The sequence below is a fragment of the Calonectris borealis genome, chromosome 2, assembly GCF_964195595.1.
Source record: "Calonectris borealis chromosome 2, bCalBor7.hap1.2, whole genome shotgun sequence".
NCBI classification, from domain to species: Eukaryota; Metazoa; Chordata; class Aves; order Procellariiformes; family Procellariidae; genus Calonectris; species Calonectris borealis.
In genome coordinates, this window is record NC_134313.1 from 134910745 (window position 1) to 134930687 (window position 19943).

Consider the following 19943-nt stretch of genomic DNA (forward strand, 5'->3'; position numbering starts at 1 on the left):
TGCACAGTGCTAGTCTTCTGTGATAACACTCTTCAAATATTAGAACTTAATAAATGGACTACAGGCCCCTAATGTACATGTGAAAAGAAGAGATTTTTAAGGGCTGTTCTGGAAAAGTGTGGAAATCATTTAAGATCTTAGACAAATCGGGGAGGGGCTGGTAAGGAGGCATGAATATGTGGGAAAAATAACCCTATAAATTAGATCTGTCTAGGAGGCAACTTAAGATCACTTTTCTAAATGAACCATTTTAAAGGTATGATTAGCCATTATAAAGCTAACTATCAGCAGAAAATATTGGCTGCTTTTCAGATTAAGTATTTTATTGCCAGCAGAATCTACTATTTAGGATAAATGGCTTGCATAATTTTTGGAAAGGTGAAAATAACTGAACAAGCTCTTCCATAAGCAGCAGAAGTGATTCTTCTGCATGTTTAACCACTCCAATGGGGTGATACTTTCAACTCCTCCCTCTTCCCTCAAGGCAACCTTTCTTACCACTCCTCTCTTCTGCTCTCCAGCTACTGTCTGGCAAGACTTGCTGTAGCCTTTTCTATGCACTGCATGTGCCAGGTGGCTCTTCAATACGTACTGGCCTGATGGCCAGCCATCAATACTGTGAAACTCATAAGAATTTAATATCTTCCACACTTGAACCCTGAAAAGTTTAGTTAAAACTAAAAGGAGTAAAAAGTGGAAGGGAAGAAAAAGAAAGGAATGAAAGGAGAGAAAAGGGAGGGAACCGACAGTCAGACATAATAGTATAACCATACATGCACCTGTATTCCCCAAGCCAGTCCCTCCCCAATGTACCCTCTGTAAAAATGTGTAACAGAAATGAAGTTCTATAATTCGGTATTTTCAGCACTAAATGATACATTCAAATAAGCTATTGCACTGATGACTGGTATACCACATTTGATACTTGTGTGTCGAGGTAGGTTACAACTGTAAGATGATGCTGTGATGAAGTGGCATCGTTCATTTGTAAAATACAGAATCAGCCTCTATAAAGACAAGGTGGCTTGTTTACACATTTACTGACCTGGAGAAAGGATGCAAATTACATTTTCTATAATTACAAATGACATTGTATTGTTCCTTTCTTCCTTACAGGTCCTTTCTTGCAGAATTTGGAATATACCTCCTTGCATCAAATGAGGCAGAAAGGATAGCACTTATTTCCTGAATATTTAGTTAATTTTCTGTTTCCTTTTCAGAGAGAGAGATATACAGTCTCCCCAAGCCTTAGAAAGAATATTGTATCCACATTTTGGTCTGCAAATTTTCCTGGAAGCTCTTCTAGAGTGGTCATAACTATGATATCAGTTAAATAAAAACACTTAATCAAAATAATACTACTTTGGCTTCAGTTGTCTTTGTTACCTGCCTCCAGATGGGGAACAGAAGCATAAAATTAAGGGCTGAAAAGTACACCCTAACTTTAGGCTTCCAAACTGAATCACATAAATCTTTTTAAAAAGTAAGTACCTAGCTGCTTTTTGCCTGTATGCAGCAGCCAAAACTGTTCATTGTTTCTGCAAATGAGACTGAAGGCCTCAGAAAATAAAAGGCCTTAGAAAATAAAAAAAAAAATACAAGTTAAAGCTGCTTCAGACTTTTTTTTTTTTTAAATGAACTCTAATTCTGACAGAGTGAAGGATAGGTTAGTTCTCCAGGGCAGCATTTAACTATCTTAACCATCAAATAGTCTTTTCTCTTCCTTTTGTACTTAATTCTTTCTGTACCATCCAGGTTTTGCAGCAAATGAAGTAGGGAGCTCTAGAAATAGCTTATTTCTCTTGACTCGCTCAACAGTATAGTGAAAGAAGCAGCATGCAATCCTGTTCATAGCATGCAATAATCATGACATGAATTTTTAAACTGGGTTAGAATCATAGAATCATTAAGGTTGGAAAAGACCTCTAAGATCATTGAGTCCAATCGTCAACCCAACACCACCATACCCACTAAACCATGTCCCTAAGCACCTCATCTACACGTCTTTTAAATACTTCCAGGGATGGTTGACTCAACCACTTCCCTGGGCAGCCTGGTCCAAGGCCTGACCACTCTTTCAGTAAAGAAATTTCTCCTAATGTCCAGTCTGAACCTCCCTTGGCACAACTTGAGACCATTTCCTCTCGTCCTATCGCTAGTTACTTGGCAGAAGAGACCAACACCCACCTCGCTACAACCTCCTTTCAGGTAGTTGTAGAGCGTGATGAGGTCTCCCCTCAGCCTCCTCTTCTCCAGGCTAAACAACCCCAGTTCCCTCAGCCGCTCCTCATCAGACTTGTGCTCCAGGCCCTTCACCAGCTTCGTTGCCCTCCTCTGGACACGCTCCAGCACCTCCATGTCCTTCTTACAGTGAGGGGCCCAAAACTGAACACAGGATTCGAGGTGCGGCCTCACCTGTGCCGAGTACAGGGGCATGATCACCTCCCTGCTCCTGCTGGCCACACTATTTCTGATACAGGCCAGGATGCCATTGGCCTTCTTGGCCACCGGGGCACACTGCCGCCTCATGTTCAGCCGGCTGTCAACCAGCACCCCCAGGTCCTTTTCCTCTGGGCAGCTTTCCAGCCACTCTTCCCCAAGCCTGTAGCGTTGCCTGGGGTTGTTGTGGCCGAAGTGCAGGACCCGGCACTTGGCCTTGTTGAACCTCATACAATTGACCTCGGCCCATCGATCCAACCTGTCCAGGTCCCTCTGCACAGCCTTCCTACCCTCGAGCAGATCAACACTCCCGCCCAACTTGGTCTCGTCTGCAAACTTACTGAGGGAGCACTCAATCCCCTCATCCACATCGTGAATAAAGATATTGAACAAGACCAGCCCCAAAACTGAGCCCTGGGGAACACCGCTCGTGACCAGCCGCCAACTGGATTTAACTCTGTTCACTACAACTCTCTGGACTCGGCCGTCCAGCCAGTTTTTTACCCAGCGAAGAGTGTACCTGTCTAAGCTGTGAGCTGCCAGCTTCTCTAGGAGAATGCTGTGGGAGACAGTGTCAAAGGCTTTACTGAAGTCCAGGTAGACCACAAGGGTTCCAAGGAAGAATCAACAAACTGCAAACCAGTAAGTCTGATGTTGATACTGAACAGATTAGAAGAAGTTTCCATAAAGAACAGAATGATTGGACAAAATAGATCATGGGAAAGCATCAACATGCTTTTAATAAAGGGAAGTCATGCTTCTCAAATCTAGTTAAGTTCCTTGAAAGAGTCACCAAGCATGCCAGCGAGGCAGTTACAGTTGATAATATAGATCAATTTCCAAAAAACCTGTCATATACTCCTGTATCAAAGTCTTTTAAAGAAACAAAGCTACTACAGGATAAGCAGTAAGGCTCTCAAGTGGATGAAAATATTGGTTAAAAGACAGAAAAATTGGGACGGGGAATACATTATTAGTTTTCACAATTCATGTCACCAGGGGATTTCCCCCAGGCATCTGGACTCAGTTCTATGCCTGACATGTCAAATAAATGATCTAGGAAATGGGGGTGAGAAGTGAAATGACAGGGTCTGCTGGTGCTGCTAAACTATTCAAGGAGTAAAACAACTGATTGTAACCTGCACGAGCACCATATGAGCCACAAGGCAAATGAAATTCAACACAGACTGCAAGGGAAAATACAATCCTAATTTAACATATTAACTGACAGACTCAGAAGTGGTATCTCAGAGGTGTAAACAGTACAAAACCAAACCAAACCAAAAAAACAACTCACTTCTGTGTTTACCAAGCCTAGAGGTACCTCTTCTTTACTGAAAGGGTGGTCAAACACTGGAACAGGCTTCCTAGAGAGGTAGTCGATGCCCCATGCCTGTCAGTGTTTAACAGGCATTTGGACAATACCTTTAACAATATGCTTTAACTTTTGTTCAGTCCTGAAGTGGTCAGGCAGTTGGACTAGATGATCGTTGTAGGTCTCTTCCAGCTGAACTATTCTATTCTATTCACCAGCTGTTAAAAAGGCAACCCAAATACTAGGAATTTTTAAGCAATGAGTAGGAGATGCAATGGAAATTATTACACCACGTCATAAATCCATGCTGCTGTGAATGACTCTGGGAAGCTGTATACTTCTGGGAAGCTTTGCTTCCCTTCTTTTTATTTATATGAGACAGACAGACATACATACATATACAATGAGGTCTCTCAAATCACGAGTAACATGGAAAAGCTGATAAAGAAAAATTGTTTACTCTCTTCCTACACAAGAGCAAGGGGATATTAAGTGAAATTGACAGGAGACAGTCTCAAAAACAAAACAGCATAGCCTCCACTCTGCTGGGGGATGTTATGAACGCCAGATTTTTACATGGGTTCAAAAAAACAACTGAACAAGCGGATGGAAGAGAACACCACCACAGGTGGATGATACTGCTTCTCACTCAGAAGTCTGAGCAACAAATCACTAAATCCTCACAAAACATTTTGGAAGGTATCACTGTTGGCTTGTCCTAGCTTTACAGTCTTCACTAGATGCCTACTGCTGGGGACAGGGAAGGAAAACAGAAGAGGTATTTGTTAAACAGACTTTAAAGTACAATTAGGAAGCACTAACAAGATCAGAGCAAAACTGTAAAGTTAATGTAGCATATATGCAATTTCAAGTCTGTTCTTTATAAATCAAACAACAAAAAATGTACAAGAAATAGCGTAAATACTGGCATTTTTGTTCACCAGCTACTCTGGAACTTTTCAATTAAATGTGTAAGTTGCTTAAGCCTGAACTAATGGAGGAACTGACACCAGCATCATGTTGCGCCCCTCTGTAAATATGACCACTGAACAGGAATGAATGCTGGGTTTGCCTTAGTATTGGTTATTCACCCCAATTAAGATTCTTATTTGATCTCAGCCTCCAAAGGCCATTTCCAGTCTCCACCACAAAGATTCTTTGCCCAGTTGGTCTCTGGTCTTTGCCATCTCTCTTCAGAGATCATCGCTACAGTGCCTTTCAGAGTCAGTCTACCCCAAGAAGTTCTTCACTTTTTAAGTCCTTTTGATCTTTTGATTCATCCTCTTTGATTTGTCAGCTTTAGTTTCTCTATCTTACAGAATGGATCTTTGTCAAGTCTGTCACTGCACCAGTTGGCCCCCAATTCCAATCTTTCTGCATTGTAACTACCAATTCCTCCAAACTCATCCTCTCCTTTTCCAGTACCAATTTCTGCTAAGGGATCAAAGACTGATTTGAAGGTTTATTCACCAGTAAGTCTCCAAATGATAGTCTTTGATTCCTCAGTTATGATGCCCTTCTGGACAAATAAGAGCACAAGAGAGGCCAACATACTGCTCTTCAGAAGAGGCAGAGGAACTGTCAGCACTCAGAATAGCTACTACTTCAAAAGCTGAGCTCTGGAAGTGTTCCTTCTTCCAACAGGCCACAGCTTGACAGCATTTCCAGTGTTTATCTATGTTAAACGGTAATGCACCTCACTGCTATGTTTGTATAACACATAACTGAAAATTTAGAAAAAAAAAATGTGTGTTTAAACTCATATAACCAAAAAATGTCTATGACACTATACCTGTCTGCCAAAAGAAGCACATTTATACTGTGGCAAAAGGTTTGCTTATGTTATTCTACAGGATACCTGTAGCTAAGTACTGAAGTCAGCTGAAGCCTGCCTACAAAGTCCAGAATCTACCAAGGATTTACAAACCCTAATCCTCAAGGGTCAGTATGGAAGCTGGTAATAGAATGGCAGCTATGGAACAACATCTGCTTTTGACAAGTGTATGTCAAAACTTCATTTATGTTAAGTAGAGCAACAGTGAGAGGGATGCAGAGTCTCAACTTAAGCTGCAGTGCAGATCACATCGCAGAAGAATCACGTTCCTTCACTCTGCAAACTGTACATCTTACACATGAGTATGAATGCCAACAGCTGAACCAAAGTGCAGAATGGTCAGTATCAGGAACTGAGACCACCTGGAAATGCTAAGGATGATGCCTTCAGGGAATTGTTATGGAAACTCCAGTCATATAGGAAGTAAATGTTTGTCCAAGATTTATAACAGAATCTCAAGTGGATTTTAATACCATGAGTGAAGATATTCTTGAGGTGATATCAAAGAATAAAATCATGCTCATTCTTAACCCCACATGGCTTCTGTTTTACCTTTCATTCGGAGTAAAATCCTACATATTAAAGTTTGCTACAGTTCAGGTTTTGTTTCGTTATTATTCCTAGGTCCCTATGTGGACACTGATACAGCAAGTTGGTAATACACAGTAAAAAGGTGGCACCTGAAAATGAGGCTCCTTGAGTATTCCAACCAATTCTGCAATATTTTCATCTTTGTTTATTAAGGGACTGATGTCTTCAAGAATTTCATTCACCAGCTCCAGGTTGTTGTCACTGACAGCCTCAAGTTTAGAATCTTCCAGTCGCTCATGAGCCTGTAAGATTAAATATATGAGACTATACTGTAAATAAAGTTTCAAGTAGTTCCAATTTTAAGCCTTTTAATTCATTTCTTGGTGCAACCTTTAGCAGGAAAGCCAGAAAAATTGCATATAGTGATCTGTATATTTTATCTTTATAACTGCTGAAGGATTTTGCATGCTTAACTACGTGACTGAACAAACTTTATAAGCAGCACCTGTCAGAGATGCTTGTACGTCCTTATTTCCTATAACCTCTACACTATATACACTAAACAGTCCTGTCTGAACAGTATAGCACCTCAGACCTTTTCTGCTTCAGAACTCAGTACAAGTACACCTTCTAGAAGAAGGACAAAAAAGCAACTATGGGATCCGCGCAGAAAAAAAGTAAAGTCTGCAAGAGAAGCATTTACTTCAGGTTCCACTCATTCAACACCTTCAAAACAGCAAATTCTAAAGGAAAGTCTGCATAACTAAAGGAAATTCTAAAGAAAAGTCTGCAGGGAATATGGCTAACAGTATCCTGGGCTGCATTAAGAAGAGTGTTGCCAGAAGGTCGAGCTTTATTCAGCACTGGTGAGGCCACACCTGGAGTACCGTGTCCAGTTCCGGACATACTGAAGGGAGTCCAGCAAAGGGCCACAAAGATGATGAAGTGACTGGAGCACCTCACATTTGAGGAAAGGCTGAGCGAGTTGGAACTGCTTAGCCTGGAGAAGAGAAGGCTCAGGGGGGATCTCATCAATACGTATAAATACCTGAAGGGAAGGTGCAAAGAGGACGGAGCCAGGCTCTTTTCAGAGGAGCCCAGTGACAGGACCAGAGGCAATGGGCACAAACTGAAACACAGGAAGCTCTATCTAAACCTAAGGAAACACTTTTTTATTATGAGGCTGACTGAGCGCTGGCACAATGCCCAGAGGTTGGAGTCTCCCTCCTTGGAGATATTCAAAAGCCATCTGGACATGGTCCTGGGCAACCATCTCCAGGTTGCAGGGGGTTGGACCAGATGCCCTCTAGACCTACCTTCCAACTTAAACCATTCTGTGATTCTGTGATAACTTTTCCTCTTTTTCTAGAGCTATTGCTGCAGACATAACCCTTTCCTAAATACTGCAGATACTTAAATTCATTGAAAGGTAGGAGCTTTGAGCTGCAAGAGAAACATCTCATAAATCCAAATGCTTCACTATTTGTTACAGGCAGTGCTGTATCACAAATATAGGGAATAAGAGGATGCCAAAAATAACTAAGATTCTCAACGCACTCAATTAAGAGTTATTTACAACACTGTAGCAACGAGAAGTTCAAAAAAGAACAATTGCTTTGGCATGTAAAAACACAATAAATAACAGATATATTTGGAAGTTATCTGTATATACTTCCCATATATATAATTCGAAGGTATGCACAACACATCTACTTTCTTATTAGTGCTTTAAAACAGATGTTATAATAAAATTTTCCTAAAACCAGAAAACTTTGTTTCCTGAAATCATCTGAGTATTAAATTCTACTTCATATCTATAAAATGGTATTTCTGCAGGATTGATGATCAAACACTGGAAAGGCTAACTTAACATAGAGAAAGACATTTCAAACATTCCCCAACTCCAACACACAGAAACCAAATGACCATGATTACAAAGTCATAGGAAGCTTGGCACCTACACACATTCTCCTTAATAAGGGAATTCTCTTATTATTATTTTGTACATAATACGTACAGTCAACAATATCCTTCTTTTAAACTTTACTTCTTTTACAGCAAGTAAAAACACAAATCTATTGACTTTTAAACACACTCCAACTGCAAAACCTTTATAAGATTAGAGAATATGGATTACCTTATTTCTCACTCATTTTCTTTAAAATACTACCACTAACACAGAGTATAATCTAAATACAAATACCCTCACCCTTCGCTCCAAAATCAAGGCCATGTATATACCGGGAAGCAGAAAATTTGTCAGCCAACAACCTCTGATCCTGTAATATGTTGGGGAGTAGCAGGATATGGAGTAATATGAATAATTAAAAAAAAAAAAAAGGTATAGCTAACTTACATATTGCAATTTTTTTTTGTTCAGTTCAGTTCATCATTTCAGAAATAGTGATACTGAATTGAGTCTTTTGATTCATTTGATATTTATTATACTTGCCAAATGTTGAAATAGTAAGTCTTTTGCCTCCAACAATCTGACACTCTACATACTGGACTCAATATTTATAGATTACTCCTAAGATGTTTTCTTGCTCTGGGTTAGGCATTCACCTGGTATGCTGCAGGCTATGCTACAATACTAAAAGCAATAGTGTAACTGCAGAAAAGAAGATAAAGTTTTGAGGTTCAAAAGAATAGTTAACAATCCAGGAGAAGGGAATTTTGATAAGACAATTCAGGAGCAAAACTGAGTAAAATTCATGCATGTTCCAAATTCAACAACTGTTTTCAAAAAAACATAACAATTCCAAGGCTAGTTAGTCAGTAAATGACAGGAAAATGCATTTTACAGTGATTACAGTTACTTCCCCTTTCCCCTACCACCCACTGAAGAATGGAAAGGTACAGTAAAAGAACCCTATCTGAAAAAAGCTCTGTAATTTCTACCTTGATGCCTTTATTCTAGGCAGAAAAAGTGTGAAATGAACTTAACACAATTTTAAAAGATTAGCCAAACTTTGCATTGCAAAATATTATAAACTAACTACTACGTTTATTACTTGCCTTCATTTTTTTAAGGACTGAAAAGAAAAAAAATGTGTGGCTCATGGCACATTTCCCTAAGTTTCTTTTTGTCCTTTTTGGGATACTTTACCTAATGATTAGTCTTAATAACTGACTAATAAAAGAAAATGAAAAAGCTTTTACATTTCTGGCCTGGTCTGAAATGAATCTGCTTAAACACTCTGACCACCTCAGGGCCCTGAGAATTGCCTATTCTGTTAAAACTAGCTCTTCTAACAGAAAAACAAGTTTTATATATTTTTAGAGACAAATGGATATATATGAACTACATATATTTCATGAAATATGTTGTCTTTTTGATCTTGTCCTTATTTAACTCTGCTGGTTAGGACTCAGTTTTTGGGTTTAATTCCAAAATAATTACAAAAGAAAGTATGAGTGAGGTCATGCCATATGAACACAATTAAACCCTTTCAGCATTCTAGATAAAGCAAGTTTATAGTTAAGAGTCTGTTTCCATTACAAGCAGTTTTTTACATCTGATAGTCATTAAATTCCACATAATTGTAATTGGCCATTAAAGCACAAATTCTTGATAAGAAAAAAATGCTTTGCAATGAACATTTTCTTCATGATAAATATTAAATTAAAGATGACGTATGCAGCAGATACTGAAGTTGGAAACAACTCTAAGTAAGAAAATGCTTTTACTTACTCTAGTAAACTTAGTACACAAATCTCTCCCTCTGCAGTCATCTCACTAGCAGATGAGATTATTTCTAAGTTTATTACTATGCAATGTCTTCCACTTACAACCAATTCTTTTGAACAACTAAACAGAATTCTTATATGAATTCTTATAAGAAGTTTTCCTTTCCAGATTTTTATCCTGAGCAAAATCCCTGCACAACAATCCTTTAGCTTTACAGAGTATTTCATGCCTGCCCAGAGGGCATTGATTTCAGATATCTATCTATATTAAAGAGACAGCTACATTTAACTGTTTTTTCCTCGTGAAAGTAGCTTATTTTTATGATGTAAGATTAAGAAAGCATGTAAGTGCTGTGCAATATTGACTGCATCTCCTACTACATTTTAATTACAGAGTCTAAAGATTTTTTGTAAATATCACCTTACATGTTTATAAATATGTACCATCTATAAATAAAAGATTTTCATAATGCAAGACCAAAACTAAGGATAGTCCATGTCTCAGAGAGCTGACAATCAAAGGTCCCAGTATTACTCTGAGATCCAGGAAAGGGCATGGAGAGAGTATTTCACTGGGCTGATCAGAAAGTCGTTCTGAGCCAAAAACAAAAAGAAAACTTGTTTCCACCACGGGGTAAAGAAGGTTATTGCTCTCACTTTTCATCTTTGGCAAAAATGCTAAAAGTCAGAAGGCATATGGGTTTTGCACACAACAGTGGTCACGAGACTATATTAGAACCAACTGCTTCTAATTTCAAGTATTTTGACATTTTCTTCATAAATAATTTTACCATATTACTTCTGGAGTCTCTGAATTTTTCTTCTTCCTCTAGATTCTCCTATATAACAATAAATGAGCATGCACAGAAATTACATTATACCAAACCTTCACCTTCAAGAACTCCTTCAAGTCTTTTAATAAGACATACCATACATAAAGCCATTGTTAATACCTCAAACCATACTAATGTTCACACAATAATTTAAGAGTTAAAATATCCCCAGATTCTACTCAGAGCAGCAAGTTTAAATACCTTAGCAAGTGATCTTACAATAGGGTTTTCCATAATTCCTTTAAGAAAAATCAGGTCTATTTCTTCAGCGCCTGTCGATGTTGGCAGATCAGTAAGGTTATCCAGGACCTGCTGCATGGCTGCTGATAAAACAAAAACAAAAAAGTAAGTACTGACCAAAATAGGCTTGCATAAATAGCAAAAGCTCTGGGAAACACCACAATATTAACTTCCGAGATGTTAAGCAGCCAACCACATCTACTGAGAGCAAGTGGACGGAATGGAAAAAGAACTTTTTTCTTCTGTTGTTTGAAAGGTGGAAATAAAGGATCTATCCAAATCCTTATCATCACAATCAACTTAAATCCACACCCAGCACATTCCTTTCAAGATTCACTACTACTTAAAGATTGAAAAAACCAAACAAGTATAAACTATGTATAAGGTATGTATAATCTTCCAAATACAGTAAAAGCAACTCATTCATGACTCTTTTCATTTAATCTCTCTTTTGGAGGAAGTTTTCAGCCCTCATACGTACACCAACCAACTACAAGTTTTACAATGCTTGTATAGGCAGACGTCACTGTTTTTAAAATGAACACATAGCTCCAAACCAAATTTTTTTAATCAAAAATTTGCTTCCAAGGCAGCTCTTACCTTGGGGACACTTGTGTCCATCCCCAGCAGTCTTTTACAACCGTTCTGACTTTACAACCAGTTCTGACTTATTGCACTCCAGCACTAAGTATAGGTGGTGCAGACGCTAACACCAACCTGGCACCACAACACATTGCAATGGGAAGTATATCCTACAACACGAAACGTATCGTGCCTGCCCAGTACCCTCAGTGGAGATCTTCCTGGCTATCTACAGAGTCACAGAGAGAACTGCAGCAACTTGGGTGAGAGTGAACAACAGTGCCCCAGAAAAAGTCCAAAAATCCCACCATCCCAGCTGTCCTGTCCTGTGAAATCATTGAGGTGAGTGATGACAACTTATTTGATAACTGTCTGCTTCAACCCTCCCATTTAAGATAAAGTTGAACAAAGCAGATCTTTTCTGTTAGACAACAGGTTCAGTATGTTCATGTATTACAGAGTTCTTGTGCATTTGGGCGCATGTGCAGCAGCCCTTAGCCCTTAGGGATTACATCAGCTAGCCCCGAGCTTGCAGAGATGAACATGTGTCAGCTTAGGCTGAGCGCAAAAGGGGGCACCCCGGGAGACAGTTATGATGTCCTTCGCAAGGTAAATGGTCATTCTTTTCCTGTTTTCCAACATATGATTAAATATTCTTATCTTGTAGCATTATCTTAGTACTGAATAACCTATTCTGTTCTTGTTTTTAACTGTATTCTTTTAAACTCCTGCCGAGTTATATCTGCATGCTCAGACACATACAAAGGTATACTAAAAAAATCTTCTGTTGAAATCCCCAATAAGCTGAAAAGCGTTAGAACAACCACTGTATACTGCAATGCTCTGCATGTTGCACAGCAGCATATATCAAGAGAATTAGAAGCCTATGTGTCCCTTCTCCCACACAGGAATTTACCCTTAACTTTCCTCATTGCTTTATAATGAAAGCTATTATGAAACGCTGCACAGTAACAGAACAAACAGCATTTCTCAACACCTACTTTCTAATTTCAATTCTTCCTAGAAAATTCCATCCCAAGAAAAAAATTTCTGGTCATTCTTTCTGTCAAGTGGAACTGACTTTTCAACAATCAAATCACCTTGTGTGCCACATTTTAAGTACAGCAGTGCATGTCAAAAGACTGCATTTTTAAAAAATTTATTTTAACCATACTTCTTGCTTTCAAAAAGTAAATCTTCTGTGAAACCATGAGTAGGAGGAAAAATGACACTTACTTTATGCTTTCAGATTTTGAAGCAATATTATTTCTACTTTATAATAGACAAAGTGCTGTTAGCAATCACACATTACGTAAAGTCACCAAATCAACCTGTAAGTAGTCCACATCGTCCTCAGACTAGGAATGTCCTATATCTTGACTAGTTCAGCTGCAGATGCAACTGTCATGTTTCACGTTTTCTCAATTCCCAGTTATAGATTCATGACTCAATGCAGTCATGCAAGCTACAGTATTTGCAGAAGTAGACAGATGTTTCTAGCCAATTTACGTAGTGTACTAGGTGCTGCATAAATACTGCCAAGTGTTATAATAATAAGCTTTCTTTACATTTTCAATAGTTATGTAAATTGTTTTAAGGGCCTTCAGGTTAGCGCTTTTGTTCTTATAAATAATCTGAGTAAAAATATAAAGCTTCTTTCAGGTCAAAGCACACATCTCAACTACCAGTTGCAATTCCAGCACTTGATGCTGACAGAGGCGTGCATAATAAAGACATTCCCTATATATCTCCATGTTAATAAGCTGTTTCTCATGTAACCCTTTCAGAATTCTGTCTATCTTAGAACGATCAAATTAAAAAATAAAATCCCTACATAAAAACTTTATCATCAAGGAGAAACTGTTAAGAGCAACGTGAAGCTTCACAAGAATTACTTTCAAGGTTTGTGCAGCTAGACAGGGTATTTTCCAATTAATATTTTATTTAATAAAGGTTTCACAAATTCTAGCATCAAAACTGCTTAAGTATATCTTAGCATTCTTGGAAAGCAGCCAACGCCTTTATCAACATGCAGAGTTCAAAAAATTCACAAAGGCAGACTTGCATCCCAGGTGTTCAAAACCAAAACCAGCTGTTTTCAGAAATAGCTTCCTATTGCTGTGCATCTGATGGTTGCCTTCTCTCACGGCACTGCCATCATGGCAAGAGTCTTCCTAGCTATAAATAGTGTTGCCTCAATATTAGAAAGAAAAACAAAAAGGCAGGCATATGTAAGTTGGGATAAGGCACCTTTACTCACCCTGGATTGTTTATGTTTGAACACAGTGTGGGTCTCTATATTGCCTCAGTGTAGCTAGTTCCCCATCTTAAAGGGAAGATCTTTCTAAGTAGTTGAATAAAAAATAATACTGTGAAGTACCCCTTTATTTTAACCAGCTACAAGGTTAAGTAAAAAATTTTTAGCACAAGAGAAAGCTTTAAGAAGCTTTAACAAAGTCTTTGCACCAATTACCTTGTACACGGTAACTAGAAACTAGAGCAACATATATATGCTTCACTTGTTTATATGCTTCACAATGTTTCACTGCTTTACATTCACTGGGCAAAAAAATTCAGAACATGATCAAATGTTATTTTTCAAAAAGTCATCAAGACCATCTTCCAACAGGAATTATGTCAGCTGGTTTATTTAAAAAGAATAGACAACAATACATGGGTACTTTTTGTGACAGACTAGACTAAGCACTTTAATTTCAGTGTTTTACATTTATTATGCAAGTCACGGGCCAGCTTCAAACATAGTTCCCGTTTAATGTGAAATGCTAATATTTGCTCACATGTGAAAATAGCTTTGAAAGTCTAAGCAACATATTGACCTACATACACCTTAGATCTTCATGTGTACTTTCAAACAATTTGATTTATCCAAAGACAATTTAATGGCGGGGGGGAGAGGAGGGGAAGACCCTTTGGTAAATGTATTATAGACCCTCTTTTTATGTATCTATTCAACAGGCTTTTGTTTATTCATTTCTAGGGAAAAAAATCTTATTAAAATACAAACAGCAGGAGATACATTGTTTCCAGGCTTAATTATAATGATCTTTCAGAATAATGTAGATACACACGGAATTTCAAGTAGCAGTCTTTAAAACAATTTCACACGGAATTTCAAGTAGCAGTCTTTAAAACAATTTTACTTTTTTCTTTCCTGGGGCAAAGCCAGCTTAGCTGTTTTAGAAAAGTATCTTATCTTTGAGCAGCAGGAATGAAAGCTGAAGATGTAAGTACTCACGCAGGAAAGTTTTACTTAAAAGATCAGGTCCTATGAAGTAAGAAACAGATGGAACTCTGGAGTGTAGAGACTACCAAATCTAAATACCTTATCAAAAGTTGCTTTTTGAGCCTCCCATCTCTTCTCTGGCAAATCTGTCCTTGAAATGTTGATAGAGGTTACTCGCTGGGGGGGCGGGGTAAGACCCGCAGAACTTAAATGTAAGTCAGGCATACAAAAACTAAGGACTACAGTGAACAAACTGCATAAACCAGGTTGTCAGGAGTGCTCCTTATTGTTGAATACTTTGGTGTCCAGTAAAAAGCAAATGTGTGCTTTCCTTCAGTGGAAAATTAATTGGGTCTCTCTTGCCTCTCTTGTCCTACCTCTTAGAGGAAACTGGTAAGAACATACTCACTTTGAGAGCTCTACCATGCACCTCCTTCCATCTCTGAAGACAAGCCTTTTTCTATATTCAAAGACCCATCTGGGTAAAATTTTAAATTCTTATCACAACACAAAAGGATTTGCTTTTGTGAGGACAGCATGAGATAGGCACGGTTGACTACAATGGTTAACAAAACCACCTAGGAACACACACATTACAAGAAACACACATTGACAGCAGCCTCCAGACAGAACAGGAGGAACTGAGCAGCAGAAACCGGCTCTCAGTTGAGGCAAGGTGTTGAAATAAAGGGATCCTTAGGAAAAAGCGACAACAGAACTGAGTCTGAGCTGGGATTCCTAAGAGAAAATGAGATTACAATGGGCCACCCTCCACTCCAGCCCCTGGCTTTGGTGACAGGGAACATACACACATGTAGAATTAATTTCCACAGTCAATTTTCAAAGAACATCTTCATAACCATAGAAAGTTTAAAGCCTCAGGCAAGACTCAGCAGGAGCGTACTGGTCTGCTGTGTACATGGCATTGAACAATTTAATCCTACTATGCATAAGATCTCATACTCAGAGAAACTAGTTTGTCATTTGAACCCCATATCAAAAAGGGAAAGGGAGCGGGGGGAAGACATGTTAATTGATCTCTGTGGCAAACAGCGTGCATCCTGAAGCATAAGAATACAGAAATCCCACTTACTAATGCAAAATTTACTAACCAGAATTAACTACTCCTAATTCACATATAGCTCTTCAGACAACCAAAGGATGCTTCAAAGGTTTAATCTACATACTGTACCTTACAATAGTAAATTCAGATCAAATAGAAGTAAAAGATACTATGATAACTCTTCTCTTCTTGTATTTGTAAGAAAAAGACAGGTTTTCACCAAGCTCTCAACTGTGACTCTTCTATCAAATTTGATTTTACTCTTTCTTTCAGTGCCTAATTCTTGTCTACATTAATGCTATGTAAAGGAAAAAGGAAGCATACATTTAAATAAATTTTCCAGATTTGCAGACAGAAGACAAATGTGTCGCTCACGGGGGAAAATTAAAGCTTTCCAGAATGAATACCTTGCACAGATTTTTTTTAGCTCAATTTCATTTTATTAGTCTCCAAGCCTACAAACTAACAGGAATGAAAATAAAATTATGTACAATATATTTAAATAAACATATGCATATTTATTTCCACATGACCTATTCATCTGGATAGGAAGGTATAATAAATACCTCAAGGACTATTGGTGAGGCTGGTGCTTCACACAAAGTCTAGAAAGTTAGATTAAAATCTTATCACATACATAAACTTTGGAAACAATTTCTTGTGTGATTTAAAACCTTTTCAAGAGGGATATATCCAAAAGAAAAGTTTCACAAGACACCCAATATGCATAGACAAAAGATTCATTTGTAACTCATATAGCCCTTAACCAATGACAGCTGTGTAAATTTTTTCCATTTGTATTCATGTTTTTAAAAAAATGGATTTATGCTTTAACGTAAGGTAAAAAAAAGAAAGTTATTTTGTATTGGCCACTTCTCTACCCAGTTACAAATTATAACATTTTTGGCAGCCTAGGTCCAAGAAAAGGAGTACCTATGAACAAGTTAACATTTTGATCTAGTACAAACAAGTTCATTCACTAACAGACTATTGACCAGGAATATACGAAACACTGACAAAGCCCTCTGTTACTACTTTTAGAGTAAGTTTCAGAAACCAGGTTTTAAGATAAAGTCTCTGGGAAAGCATTATGCAGTGAGCACATACAACGTGTTTATGTTTTCACAGCCAGCAACTATATTCACTGAGCAGAGATCACATTTAGAAATACGTCCAGAAAAGCGCTATAAAAGTGATGTACAATTGCAGTTTAGCCCCTCTGCTCCTCTACGCTGGGCTACAAATTAGTTACATAATCCCACACAAGATATGCCTACACTGCTTATTGTAGGGTACAATGATGCTTGGGCTCTCGAGCATCCACAGACTTTGCATCTACATCACTGTGAGGTTTTATCCAGGCTATTTGACAAATAATTGCCAAGCAGGGAGTGTTGGGCCAATGCAGCTACAGCCCTATTGATAGCCACCTTAACTCAAGTATTTCTGGGCGGCAGTCCACTGTAACATCATGTAAGGACATCTTCTAATCGGGACCCCTTCCTCATTCAGTAAATACAGTGCATCTCCTCTAGAAAGACAGTAAGACTGCTTAATGAAGGAACCTGTTGTCTGCAGCATGCATACTTAACTGACTGCAGAATCAGAGAAATGAACAACATATATGGCATTGAATTAGTAAAGGAAGGAGAAAAAGTCTAATGGATAAGAATGAATGCTCCTCTGGCTATTCAAATTCTACTCACTGAATTTTCTCATGTTGAAAAGAAATAACAAATGCTTAAAAATGTTTACTAATTTTTTTACTTCATTTTCTCCAAGTCTCCTGGCAAGCCAAGATTGAGCTATTTTAGCGTAACTGTAAATAGAAGCTCGAGCAGTCCCTACCCTTATCAAACCTAGCTCAACTACATCTTACATGCCCATTTTTCATGACTCTTAAGGTCACAAAAGCTATGGGGAAGAGCGAACAACCCTTCCCCATCCCAAACACTGTAGCCACACTTCTTTCAGGCTGTGAAGTTTGTCTAAAAAAAGATGAAGCACAAATTTTCTGATGAACAGATGGACCTCACAGCTGCATCTTTTGGAAAGAAAAGCACTATTTTAAAACTATTTCAGCAAAGATAAAAAGGGAACAAAGCATCACATCTCCAAAACCAGCTGAATTAAAAGGTTAAGTCTTATTTGTATATACATATCATGACCAACAATAAGATATTGATAAGAGATACACTAAAATCCAGCACTGAGGAAATTGTGTTAGACATCTCTTTCTTAAAGGATTGTAAAGAAAAAGATCTCAATTGTAAAGTACAAAGGCAATTAACTTAACTTGATGCTCACTAACTAAGCTTGATGCTTTGAAGATAAGCCTATACAGGTGTTAAATATTACCAAGTTTTCTGACTTTTTTAAATTAGAGAAAGACTGATGCAAGCTTCAGGGACACATGATGATTAACTGAGGAAGTATACACATGCACACACACAAATATGCTGAATATGTCTTTTCTGACAGAAAGAAGTTTCTCATATAATGGTTTAAATTGTACAGGTCTAACCCCACAGTTGAAAGCTCTCTGCAGCAAACAAATGGTAGGATAGGAGAAACCTGCATGGTGATTCCTCTATTGTAGTCTGAGCCACCTAATGAATTTGCTTCTTCATTATGGTATTTGTGCTACACTGGAAGAGGCAGGAGGGCTTAAGATGCCTTCTGAAAGGTTCAGGAGATGCAATTATTTAAAAAGAGAATTCACTTTCCCATTTTTCTGCTTAAACAGTTTTCATGCTCCACTAAAAAAGTAGCATTTCTTACTGAATTGCAGCATATACAACTGTTTGAGAGTAATCTGTTAAAACAAATTATTACTAAAAAGTAAACATTTTACTCCCAGGGGTACATTCAGAAAAATAATTGGATCGAGTTATGAAAGGTTAATTTAAGTGGGAAGGGGCCCCACGAGGTCTCTAATCCAACCTCATGCTCTAAGAAGGGACAGCCATGAGAGCACATCACGTTGCTCAGGGCTTTACCCAGTAAAGTCTTGAAAACCTCCCAGGATGGAGTCTACATAACTTCTCTTGGCAACCACTTCCACTACTTCCTAATGATGAAAAAGGTTTTCCTTACCTACAGCCTGAATTTCTCTTGATTCCATTTATGTCATCTGTCTCTCATCCTCGCTGGAAGAGGTTGCCCTCAGAAGTTGTGGAGTCTCCATCCCTGGAGATACTCGAAACCCAATGGACACAGTCTGGACAACCTGCTCCAGTTGATCCTGTTTGAGCAGGGGAGTTGAGCTTCAGATGATCTGAAGAAGTCCTTTCAACCTCAATGATTCTGTGATTCTGTAATTATTTCCTGACATCCTTCATTCAGGTGGAAAGCTTCTCTCACTGCTATTACGCTTCTTGAACATTGCTATATAGTCTTTCACACCATGTAAATACCACATTTAAATAAATACTGGAAACTCATATTGATACTATACTGAAAGACAGAAATCTCCACTCCTTCTGTAATATAAAAGGCCTCACTTTAAACCCATAAACACCAACAGCTCAGTTATGGATGCCTGCACTTCTCCAGGGCAACTCAGGCAACACTGAAAAAGCTAAGCTATCAGTGGTCGTTTTGAGGTAAACATGAGAATTTTCATACCATTAAAAAAAAGAAAAAAAGCAGACCTATGCCTCCAAAAATTACTTTATGAATTGATACTAAATTGCTAATATACTGTTTTACAGCTTCTAAATACTGTTCATCAGAAACTTAATAACTACAGTAAATCTTTGCTAGAACATCTGAACACCACCACTGCCAGTTGCCAACAAATAAATTTACTTCCACAGTAGTAAAGTGATCTTTTTATGAAAACTTTAGACATTGCCCTAAATATATGAAGCTTTTGCTCTAGCTGACTATTGCATTAGTCTTCCCAAAAGGTAATACTAAGGAGCCAAATTTTGAAACTAGTTCCATTTCCCTTCTGAATTGTATATTATACAGTTATGATAAGGCACAGCTTAAAGGAAACCACTACTTTTCCTCTTACTATTACAAATGTTCATATGTTGCCATTTAGAAGAAATAATCTTTGAGGAGATCTTTGAAAAAAATTCCAAACATAAGCATTTCTCTGTACCTGCCAAGTTGCACAAATATGAAGACCAAATATTCCAGACATTGAAGAAATTATTAAAAAG

At 38.1% G+C, this 19943-nt stretch overlaps 1 protein-coding gene across 6 annotated transcripts in view; it reads right to left on the reverse strand.

Annotated features, from left to right (window-relative positions):
• Positions 1 to 19943, reverse strand: part of PALS2 (protein associated with LIN7 2, MAGUK p55 family member) — a 63876-nt gene that overhangs the window by 15493 nt on the left and 28440 nt on the right. For 3 of the 6 annotated variants that reach the window (XM_075143561.1, XM_075143563.1, XM_075143564.1), the window contains 2 exons: positions 10844 to 10965; positions 6269 to 6421 (listed from right to left, as the gene is read on the reverse strand). In XM_075143561.1, coding sequence (XP_074999662.1) covers positions 6269 to 6421; positions 10844 to 10960 — 270 coding nt within the window. In that variant the 5' untranslated portion in view covers positions 10961 to 10965. Of the gene's footprint in view, positions 1 to 6268; positions 6422 to 10843; positions 10966 to 18867; positions 19016 to 19943 lie in introns of all 6 variants that reach the window. The other 3 variants (XM_075143560.1, XM_075143562.1, XM_075143565.1) reach the window with 3 other exon arrangements.